An 11,031-nucleotide genomic window follows, 5' to 3' on the forward strand; every position below is an offset into this window, starting at 1 on the left:
AAGTTAAAGCATAGTTTTTTTTTGCAAAAAGTAAAGTATTTGGTCACTTCAACATATACTTATTTACAACTAAATGTAAGTTGTATTTTTGAAAATGTGTATTTTTAATAAACATTTTTACTAGCATTTTCTTTAAAATGTTCTCATTCCCTGCACAATGCTGTGCCCAAAATGGTTATGTTCCTGTAGATTGATAACTGTTGCCTATAAATGCAGTGACTCCATAATTAGCCACATAGCTATTTCAATAAGAGGTCAAGAATACTTATGTACAAATATATGCCAAATCCCAAAATATGTTACATTACTTTCAAGTCACTTATGCACAATTTCTTTTGGAAAAATGAAACTTTTTTTTTAATGAACTACAAGTTGCAATAACAATCACAAACATAAAGTAAAAAAGGGAGTCAGAAAAGGTTGTGCAAATAAGTCACAATGACTGTAGTGCAAGTGAACAATAGTGCAAATAAACATTTATGAAACGGCCATTTTCAACTAAATTTCTTGAATGTAAAAAAACAAACAAAAAAATACAGAATTAAAATGTATACAGTAAACATCTATTAGGGTAGCCAAGAAGTTGTAGAGCAGCCATAGTTTGTTGGGGTCTGTGGGGGGACCTGATGGTAGGACACCGGCGACTGCTGTGGAAAAAAAGCAGAAGAGGCCTGGCCAAACTCAGCATCATGCAACAGCTGATGTATTTTTAATTTGACTGAAGACTGTACGGCTGGGGACAATCTCCTTAGTGCTGGTATCAAGCCAAGAGCAAACAAGTAATTTTCATCATTTTGTTGCTCTCTTCGTTGCTCTCTGCGCTCCTCTTTCTCTCTTCTGCGTTCCTCTTTCTCACTTTCCCTGGCTTCTTTGGATAAAAGGTACCGGTCCAACAAGTCTGGTGTCTCTGGCCGTTTTCTTTTGTTGAAAGTAGACCTGGTCACAGTTGGGCTGGAGAAGGATGATCCTGGAGACGTGCTTGCTGATGCTTCTTCTCTGTCGCTGACTTCTTTTTGAACCACCACTTGCTCAACCCCTTCATTCATATTTTCAGGAGAAATATTGCTGTGAACACTGTAAAGACAAATTCAGTTTACATCAGAAACAATAACTCACACTGTGGGCCATGCCACACTTCATACCCATCTTGACAAAATACTCCAGAGCTTAATGTTTAATTACTAATTTAGTTTAGATTCATACAAATTTTAATGTACCATATGTCAGGCAACAAAATTTCAGCAGAGGTTACCTATACACAGAACATAAACTAATATATTGAACTAGAGGTGTGATCGCATGGTGAACAGGGAACATGCAATGATATCATGTTAATCAATGTTTAATGTCAATGCATTATAGCAGAGCTCACACAGCTATGTATTGTAATGTTCTAATAATATTACCTTCGAAATTCAGTTGATGTTGCGAGGAACTCCATGACCTTCATAAATTTCCACGTCTTCTTGTTTTTAGCAGCCTGTCCACTTCGGCAATCATCTTCGCGCTTTTTTCGTGTATATGTATCTCGCAGGCTTTTCCATTTGTGTTTTACCTCCTCCACTACAGCACACAAACGATGGCGATTGTCAAACGTTTGTAGGAACGTACATGAAAGACAATTAAATTAAATGAAACTCACCATCAAGGCCCATTTGCTGTGCAATACCACTCCATAACAGTTCTCTTTTATCAAGATTTTTGTAATCGCTGTCACGTTTGTCATATAGTTCTTTGTGTTCCGACACCAACGAGACCAGCAACTCTACATTCATCTTGCCTTGCATCTTCTTCGTCTTATTTCTTCCCGGCAGTGTAGACGCTACTTGGCGTATATCTTCTTCGCCATTACGTATGTGTGCTCACAGCAAGACAGTTTTGTGTTTGAGCGCCCCCAAGTTGTGTTTTACTGTAACTTCAGAAGCTCCAGACACGTGTGCAAAAGTGCCATTCTCATTGGTCGTATAGTTTTTGACGCGGTGCGTCAAACCAAAAAAACGAACCCGAAGCGTTTTTTAAAAAATGACTCTTTTACGCGTGGCGTTTTTTGCGTCGGTGTGCACACTCACATTGGCGCCCTTTGTTTAGTCACGAGGCGTTAAACGTCGGCGAATATCACGCGCGAAATTCGTCCCGGTGTGAACAGGCCTTAAGGGTGTCCGTTGGGTATCTGTGCATGTGCTTAACTAAGGTTAGAGTATTTATGCAGAAAAAAAGGGGTAATTTACCCAGTCTAAAGTGCTGGAAATTAAATGTCTTGGAAGTGCTTGGATTTACTCAAGGCCGTAAGAACCCTGGTGTACCTTCTTGGAACAACAGAGGGCGACAATGACTAACCATCCTCTGAAACCATCGGGAATCATTAGTGAGAACTACTGGCTGCATCCAATCTTGAGCAGCTGACTCGATGAGCATCAGGTGTGTTTGACTCACCAGCACCGTGCAAACCAATCGCAAATCTAACAGAAGCAGTGCATACCAGGTAGAATATAGTCCGACTAAGACTGCGCCGATGCACATGACCGTCACGTGTGCCATCAAGTATCGCGAGAGTGTTCGAGAGCAGCCGGCTGATTCGGCCTGCACTTCTCCAGAGTGACAGCTGGAGCGTCAATGACAAAACAGCTGTTCACGATTGGCCAGACTCACCACATGACTAAGTTCACGCGTGTTTCGGGGTTTATTCAACATTTCAGTTCCAAAAAATGGCCACAAATCTGCGTTTAGAAGGTAAAAGCGTTCATGTAGTCAGCTGTTGTATTGAGTCACGTCATCCAAAAAAAAAAATCAATTGACCTTATTCTTGAAATATATGGCACCGTATTAAGTAGTGTTGAGTATCCGTGCTCACAAAATGTTCTGAAACGCCTGCGTATTTGACAGTTCTGCATTTTATTACTCATAGTGATAAGTATGTGATTATAGACATGTCTGTTTCTGCTCATGAACCCTTTTTGGACAGGCTCTGAAGCAGAGTAATGGTTTTAGCTGATCTACAGCTAAATATAGGAGCGTTAATTATAACCAGTGGATATTTAGTTCTACGTACATTTAATAATAATAAAATACGACACTGACCGCAAGGGAAAAAGGAGGATGAGTAGGAGGATGAGAAGAATGAGGAGGAGGAGGAGGATGAGAAGGAGATGAAGAATGAAGAGGAGGATGAGGAGAGGAATGAAGAATGAGGAGGATAATAAGGATAAGGAAGAGGATGAGGAGATGGAAAATGAGGAGGATAATAAGGATGAGAAGAAGGAAATGGGGAAGGAGAAGAATGAGGAGAAGAAGGAGATGGAGAATGAAAAGAATGAGGCGAATTAGAAGGAATGGAGAAGGAGAATGAGAAGAATGAGGAAGGAACTGCTGCTTAGAGAAAACCCTTGCTGCTACGTTAAAAAAAAAAAAAAAAAAAAAAAAAAAAATATATATATATATATATATATATATAAAGAAAAGGGGCTGCTGTTTTCTCCTGCTGGGAGATTACCCCTTGCCGCGAAACCTGAGGGGGCCGCTGTTATCCCTCAAGCGAGGGACGAACTCCCCCTCAGAAGAAAGGGACCTGCTGTTCTCTCCAGCTGGAGAGAGCACCCTTTGCTGCTATGGCTGCAGGGGACTGCTGTTCATCCTACAGCAGAGGATGAACACCCCTGCTACTTAAATGATGATGGGGAGTTGAATGTGGAGGAGAGAAAAAAAATATTACTTATAAATTCAAAGGGGCTGCTTTTTCTCTCGCGGGAGATCACCTCTTTCCGCGATACCTGAGGGGGCCGCTGTTATCCCTCAAGCGAGGGACAAACTCCCCCTCAGAAGAAAGGGACCTGCTGTTCTCTCCAGCTGGAGAGAGCACCCTTTGCTGCTATGGCTGCAGGGGACTGCTGTTCATCCTTCAGCATTTACATTTATTCATTTAGCTGACGCTTTTATCCAAAGCGACTTACAATTGCTATATATGTCAGAGGTCGCACGCCTCTGGAGCAACTGGGGTTAAGTGTCTTGCTCAGGGACACATTGGTGTCTCACAGTGGATTCGAACCCGGGTCTCCCACACCACAGACGTGTGTCTTATCCACTGCGCTAACGCCATCCAGTCATTCAGCAGAGGATGAACACCCCTGCTACTTAAAATAAGAGGGGACCGCTATTACCAGCTACCTTAATTATAGAGAGGCCCGCTATTTTCTGCCTCATAAGAAGGGAGATAACCCTTCGCTAGCCAGTAGGTTATATTAAGGATATCTCAATAACACTGTCTTTTCTCTTTGCAGGACTGGAACAAGGTTGGTTTTCGGGATTCTTCTTCAGGCAGTAATACTCTCATCATGTTTTGGGGGTTAATGTTAAAGCTCTTGTATGTTCAATTATTCTGGGAGCAAGAACCCCCATAAGGAACCATACCGCCAAAAATAAATTGTGTTCAATAAACTCAAGTAAACTTGCCAAAGTGGTTCCTGTCTGAAATCGAGCGCAGCGTCAGTTCAGTCAGGCCACTGAGGCAAGGCTGTGAACAGCTGATGCAGTCAGATGTCAAATCGATCCAATCACCACATCTCTCCTATTAGACACGGGACATATATATACGTGCCACTACTGCTCAGTAAGTATGCTCAACAACTCGCAACCCTCCCTCCCTCCCCATTATATGCATGAGCACATTACTGCGCACCTTCTGGCTGTCATCTTGTTTGTTTCAGATCACTAAGGCTTCCAAAAATCTTAGCTGGCATGGACCTCATTGCGGAGAGACACCCATCTTCATAACCAGGATAGACGTACCACTGCCACATCTACATGATTATCACCGTTTGCTTTAAAGACTTTATTAAAAAGTCTCAATTATTATGTATTTCTAAATTCATGGTTCCGGGGGGTTAATGTTAAAGCTCTTGTATGTTCAATTATTCTGGGAGCAAGAACCCCCATAAGGAACCATACCGCCAAAGATAAATTGTTTTCAATAAACTCAAGTAAACTTGCCAAAGTGGTTCCTGTCTGAACTCAGCTTAGCCTGACAGTTAGCTTGTTCTTGACCAGGGGCCTGTTTCATAAAACAAGTTTACCAAAGAAGCCATGCTTATTTCAGTTAGTCTGACTTATTTTAAACCAAATGTAACAGAGGCTGTGTTCAAAACTTTGCATTTTGTGTTCATATCTTTAAAGAAGCCTTGTATCTGCAGATCAGCATTGGTTCAAAAAACTAATTTATTATGAAATATTACTTTTGATCACCCACACACAACATAGCCATTGTTTCACTGTTTAGTTGTTTATTCAATAATAGACATTTGAAACATTGAAGAAAATTAGAAAATTATTGATCAAATAATCATCTCACAGGATATAAAAAAATTACATTCAGTGGGGGCCAAGCCACCCAACGAACATCAATCTGGGCCACTCTCAACCTTTTCTCCATGTCATGAACAGGTTAAAGCCTGCCTCATCAAAAAATTTAATGACAATGACAATTATATATCATTTTTTGGGAATTGAATTTTTTTCTCTCCCAACAACAGGCATCTTGAAGCTGATCATACCAGAGAACACTCAATTGCTCCACTTTCATAATCTAGACATTTAATATCGCCATTTTCCATTAAAACTATGCTTCAAAAGTAATGCAACAGTTATGTAGCATTTTGATCAGTTGTATCAATTGATAGTTAGATCACTGTAATGAAATGAATAGACACGCAATTCAATAGTAATAGAAAATAGAAATAGTAATACTTTGATGTTAAGTTGTGTAATTTTGAACCAGTTATTTTAGTTCAGTGAACAAAAGCTCTTTGGTTCATGTGCATTGTATCAAAGCATTTGAAAAATTTATTTTGATCATTGGTTGTGTATTAGGTGTCTTGAGTTTTGAAAAATGACATGAAGGTTCTGTTATTGGTGCTGAACTGGTGCATGTGTAACATGGAGTCAGAGACGGTCGGATCCATATGCAGTAGTTTATTATAGAGTGGTCAAACAGGCAGTAATCCAACAACAGCGTCAAGGGTGTAAAGGGATATCCAAAATCAGTAACAGTACCAGGCAGAGGTCGGGGCAGGAGGCAGAGAATCAAAGGCGGTATACACAATCCAAAATCAGACATGGAAAGAACAAGCACTAGGAAAATGCTCGGAAATGCTAGACGGGGCTAAACAAGACTTCACCATCATTGTTCCTAACTAAGAACAGTCCAAAGTTCAGGTGGGAGGTGGAGTGGAGGCGCAATAGGGAGAGGGACGGAGGGGCAGATCCACGTTGAAATGGATTGGCTGGGGACCAAGGCAGTGCAGACAGAGCAGGAAGCCAAGGTGGAGCAGGTGAAACTGGAGCCCACCGGGGCGGTGCAGGTGGTACTGGAGCCCAGCGGGGCAGTGCGGGCAGAACAGATGCCCACCATGGTGGAGCAGATGACCACCACAGCCAAGCAGACGAGACAGAAGCCCGCCAGGGCAAAGCAGAGGCCCACCACAGTTGAGCAGATAGGACAGAAGCCCACCAGGGTGGGGCAGAGGACCACCACATTAGATTTGATGGCACAGGACAGCAAGTCTGGTCAGAGAGGACTGAAACAGAGAACAGGCGGGTAGGAATTTCCCAAACGGCCTCCATAGCCATGCCAGGGCAGGCAGAGAGTTCAGAGATGGTCTCCATAGCCATGACAGGGCAGGACGAGAATTCATAGACGGCCTCCATGAGACAGGCAGTGAGTTCATGGATGTCCTCCGTGGCCATGACAGTAAAGGCCTGTGAGTTCACGAATGGCCTCTGTGGCCATGACAGGACAAACAATAAAATCCTGAGCATCCCCTGTGGCCATAACAGGACAGACAATGAGTTCATAGATGGATACTACAGACACATCCAAATGTTCTGCAGCAGTTGCCACCACCTCTGGAGGTTCCACAGCAGTAAGTCTCCTTGACAGCAACACAACAGGCTGAGAGAACATTGCTGGGTGCAACACACAGGATAAGACGAGGCTCTGGAAGTTCAGCTGAGACATGATGAGGCTCTGGAAGTTCAGCTGAGACGTGGCGAGGCTCTGGAAGTTCAGCTGAGACGTGGCGAGGCTCTGGAAGTTCAGCTGAGACGTGGCGAGGCTCTGGAAGTTCAGCTGAGACGTGGCGAGGCTCTGGAAGTTCAGCTGAGACGTGGCGAGGCTCTGGAAGTTCAGCTGAGACGTGGCGAGGCTCTGGAAGTTCAGCTGAGACGTGGCGAGGCTCTGGAAGATCAGCTGAGACGTGGCGAGGCTCTGGAAGTTCAGCTGAGACGTGGCGAGGCTCGTGAAGATCAGCAGTTACTTGACTTGACTCATGGAGATCACCGGTGACATGACTCGTGAAGATCAACGGTGACGTGACTTGTGAAGATCAACGGTGACCTGACTTGTGAAGATCAACGGTGACCTGACTTGTGAAGATCAACGGTGACTTGACCTGGCTCGTGAATATCAGCTATGACAGCTATGTGCAGTGGTGCTGGGCTGGCAGCCATCTTGTGCAGTGACTAGGGGCTGGTGGCCATCTTGTGCACTGGCGTGGGGCTGGCGGCCATCTCGTGCAATGGTGCTGGTGGTTCAAGCTCCGCTGTCGACTGCACTTGACAATGTTGGCACCCTCCAAAAAAGTTATTTGGGGTTTCAACGCTTTCCTCTGCTTCTCCCATAGTGAATGGAGAGTCACATAAGAGAAGAGCATACTCCATGATGTCCGGAACAAGTCCTTAAAAAAGACTTTGTCATAGAATGGTACTTGAAATTATATCTCACAGAACTGTTGAACATACTCATCAGTAGACAGGCCTCCTTGGCGAAGGTGTAATAGCTGATCTACTGGGTCAGTAATAGAGCTGTATAGTTGACACGCGGACCTAGAAGTGGGAACAGACATCTCGGTAACGAGAGGATACCGGGCTGCTGGATCCTGGTTTGGGAAAGACTTCTGTAACATGGAGTCAGAGATGTCAGATCCATAAGCAATAGTTTATAATAGAGTGGTCAAACAGGCAGTAATCCAACAACAGTGTCAAGTGTGTAAAGGGATATCCAAAATCAGTAACAGTACCAGGCAGAGGTTGGGGCAGGCTGCAGAGAATCAAAGGCAGTATACACAATCCAAAATCAGACACGGAAAGAACAAACACTAGGAAAATGCTCGGAAATGCAAGACAAGGCTAAACAAGACTTTGCCAAAGTCCAAACACAGTATATATAGGGGAGTGGTAATGAGGAACACCTGGTGGTGATTAGGCCTAAGTACGGGATTATGGGAAATGGAAATGGACACCAAATGCAAGAGTCCTGAGTGGAGTGCCCTCTACTGGAGTTCATGGGCACTCCAGCTGATGATCGTGACAGTATGTATTGTCAAATTGATGAAGTTGTTTTTATTTGCCTGCGTTTTTTTCTGTTTGCAGTGCATTTCTTTATTTGGTCATGTTGTGAGCATTTGCAGTATGTGTGTTGTCAAATCAATGAAGTTGTTTTCTTAATTTCTTAAATTTAATTGGAGTTTTTTTCTATTTGTAGTGTGTTGAGTTCTCTCAGCCACTGTACATTTACACAAAAAAAGGTTCTTCTATGGCGTAGGGAAGCACCTTTATTTATAAGACTGTATTTGGGCCTAAAATCTGAGCCTAAGTTACTGAGTATTACTTTCTTGTTTGTTAAAAAGTTTTATAAAAGCAATCTCAAATTCAAAATCATGCTGGTTTACCGAATATCAGAATGCCTGTGATTACCAAAGGCCTTATGCATACTGATGTTCAGGAATACAGCACTCTTGCTTCTGTAATATTGCTTAAATGTACGTATTGTAGCCTGATATTTAACTGACCCCTAGAGAACTTTAATGAGATGGCATTAAAGCTGGAAGTTTGAAGCCGCTAGTCTAAACAAATGGTTAAATCTGCTGTCTGGCTCAAAGTTAAAGTACCCTAATGTATTATATGGTTTGCAACTAATGCCAAAATGCTCAAGCACAGCACTTATTTGTTGGATTGTTTACTGTAAAGTTGTAGTCACATTAAGGAAATGCCACTGTAAATTGTAAATTATTAATAGTGTACCAAAGCATGAAGCACTGCATACTAAGAGGTAATTTTCAAACTAAGCATCTATTTATTTATTTATTTGGTAAATGCATAACATTTCTGAGTGTTTAAAGTTAAACACATTTGAATCAGATTTTACCATACATAGGTAAATGTGACAAAAAACAAGAAATTTACTAGCTTTTATATATCTTTCTCACCTTTTATATTTTCAGATCTGTCCTAATAATTCAAAAGAGTTTTTTGAGTGTAACTCCATCATTAATGCATCTCAATTGACTGAAGTACCTCTGGCAGTCTTTCTATGGAGTACCTGCGCTGGAACACCAGAGAACTGATGTGTGCCGACCCCTGGGGGAAGCTCCGAGCTTTTACTTTTGTTCTTGTCAAATTTTCTAATTCATTTGACAGCACATTTGTTTTTCTCTTTCTTTTAACTGAAAGCTCTGTCTTGATTCTTCTTAAAGTTTCATTTTTTTCTGGGGCCCCATTTAACAGTCTAAAATGACAGTTACACAGAAGTTATTCAGGGGTTTTGGCAAAGCTGTTTTTGTGGAATCTTGCAGACTTTTCTCTCTCTCTCTCTCTCTCTGCTCTTGTAATAATTAACGATTAATCAACAGGAAATGGGCCTTGAACAAAAGGTAATAACTAAAAGGGTTTTATCGCTAATCATTTATCATTGTAAGTTATGACAATAGACCATGATTGCATGTTTGTTAGTTTTCTGCTGCAATAATTCGGATGAATTTGGACTCTCAGTAATAAGAAGCTCATTCTTTTCAATCAGCCAGAAGCTTGTCTTGTACAAGCCCGATTCCAAAAAAGTTGGGACACTGTACAAATTGTGAATAAAAAACAGAATGCAATGATGTGGAAGTTTCAAATTTCAATATTTTATTCAGAAAACAACATAGATGACATATCAAATGTTTAAACTGAGGAAATCTATCATTTTAAGGGGAAAAATAAGTTGAATTGAAATTTCATGGCATCAACACACCTCAAAAAGGTTGGGACAAGGCCATGTTTACCACTGTGTGGCATCCCCTCTTCTTTTTATATCAGTGTGCAAAAGTCTGGGGACTGAGGAGACAAGTTGCTCAAGTTTAGGAATAGGAATATTGTCCCATTCTTGTCTAATACAGTCTTCTAGTTGCTCAACTGTCTTAGGTTTTCTTTGTCGCATCTTCCTCTTTATGATGCGGCAAATGTTTTCTCTGGGTGAAATATCTGCACTACAGGCTGGCCATTTCAGTACCCAGATCCTTTTTCTACGCAGCCATGATATTGTAATTGATGCAGTATGTGGTCTGGCATTGTCATGATGGAAAATGCAAGGCCTTCCCTGAAAGAGACGACGTCTGGATGGGAGCATATGTTGTTCTAGAACTTGGATATACCTTTCAACATTGATGGTGCCTTTCCAGATGTGTAAGCTGCCCATGCCACACACACTCATGCAACCCCATACCATCAGAGATGCAGGCTTCTGAACTGAGCACTGATAACAACTTGGGTTGTTCTTTTCCTCTTTAGTCCAGATGAGATGGCCTCCCAGTTTTCCAAAAAGAACTTCAAATTTTGATTCGTCTGACCACAGAACAGTTTTCCACTTTGCCACAGTCCATTTTAAATGAGCATTGGCCCAGAGAAGAAACCTAAGCCTTTTAATATACATGTTGATAATGAAAAAGATGCATTGGGATCAGCATTTATAGACATTCTGAACTCTATTGGGGTTAGACATCAGTTTCAGTACCTACTCATTGTCGAAATCATGCTCTAGATTTTATACTGTAAGATGGAATTGATGTTTATAGTGTTGAAATTATGCAGCCAAGTGATGATATCTCAGATAATTATTTAGTTTTTTGCAAACTTCATATAGTCAAAATTGTAATTTCTACTTCTTGTTACAAGCATGGAAGAACCATCACTTCTACCACAAAAGACAGCTTTTTAAGTTATCTTCCT

The 11,031-nt window shown here is 41.6% G+C and overlaps 1 protein-coding gene across 1 annotated transcript; it reads right to left on the reverse strand.

Moving 5' to 3' along the window:
• Positions 1 to 394: 394 nt before the first annotated feature.
• On the reverse strand, positions 395 to 2,031 carry LOC127951561 (uncharacterized). Its single transcript, XM_052549514.1, has 3 exons — positions 1,643 to 2,031; positions 1,407 to 1,563; positions 395 to 1,074 (listed from the first exon to the last, which is right to left on the reverse strand). Exons 1-3 carry the CDS (start codon positions 1,785 to 1,787, stop codon positions 567 to 569), a joined length of 810 nt encoding a protein of 269 aa, XP_052405474.1. The 5' UTR covers positions 1,788 to 2,031; the 3' UTR covers positions 395 to 566.
• Positions 2,032 to 11,031: the final 9,000 nt, after the last annotated feature.

The sequence above is a fragment of the Carassius gibelio genome, chromosome B2 (genome assembly GCF_023724105.1).
Source record: "Carassius gibelio isolate Cgi1373 ecotype wild population from Czech Republic chromosome B2, carGib1.2-hapl.c, whole genome shotgun sequence".
Classification (NCBI taxonomy): Eukaryota; Metazoa; Chordata; class Actinopteri; order Cypriniformes; family Cyprinidae; genus Carassius; species Carassius gibelio.

Excerpts from the sequence above, each read along its gene's own strand:
- LOC127951561 (XM_052549514.1), bottom strand. The coding sequence starts at position 1,787 with ATGCAAGGCAAGATGAATGTAGAGTTGCTGGTCTCGTTGGTGTCGGAA. Across the intron at positions 1,564-1,642 it reads ACAGCAAATGGGCCTTGATG|TGGAGGAGGTAAAACACAAA; the intron begins GTGAGTTTCATT and ends TGTGTGCTGTAG. Across the intron at positions 1,075-1,406 it reads ACATCAACTGAATTTCGAAG|TGTTCACAGCAATATTTCTC; the intron begins GTAATATTATTA and ends TTGTCTTTACAG.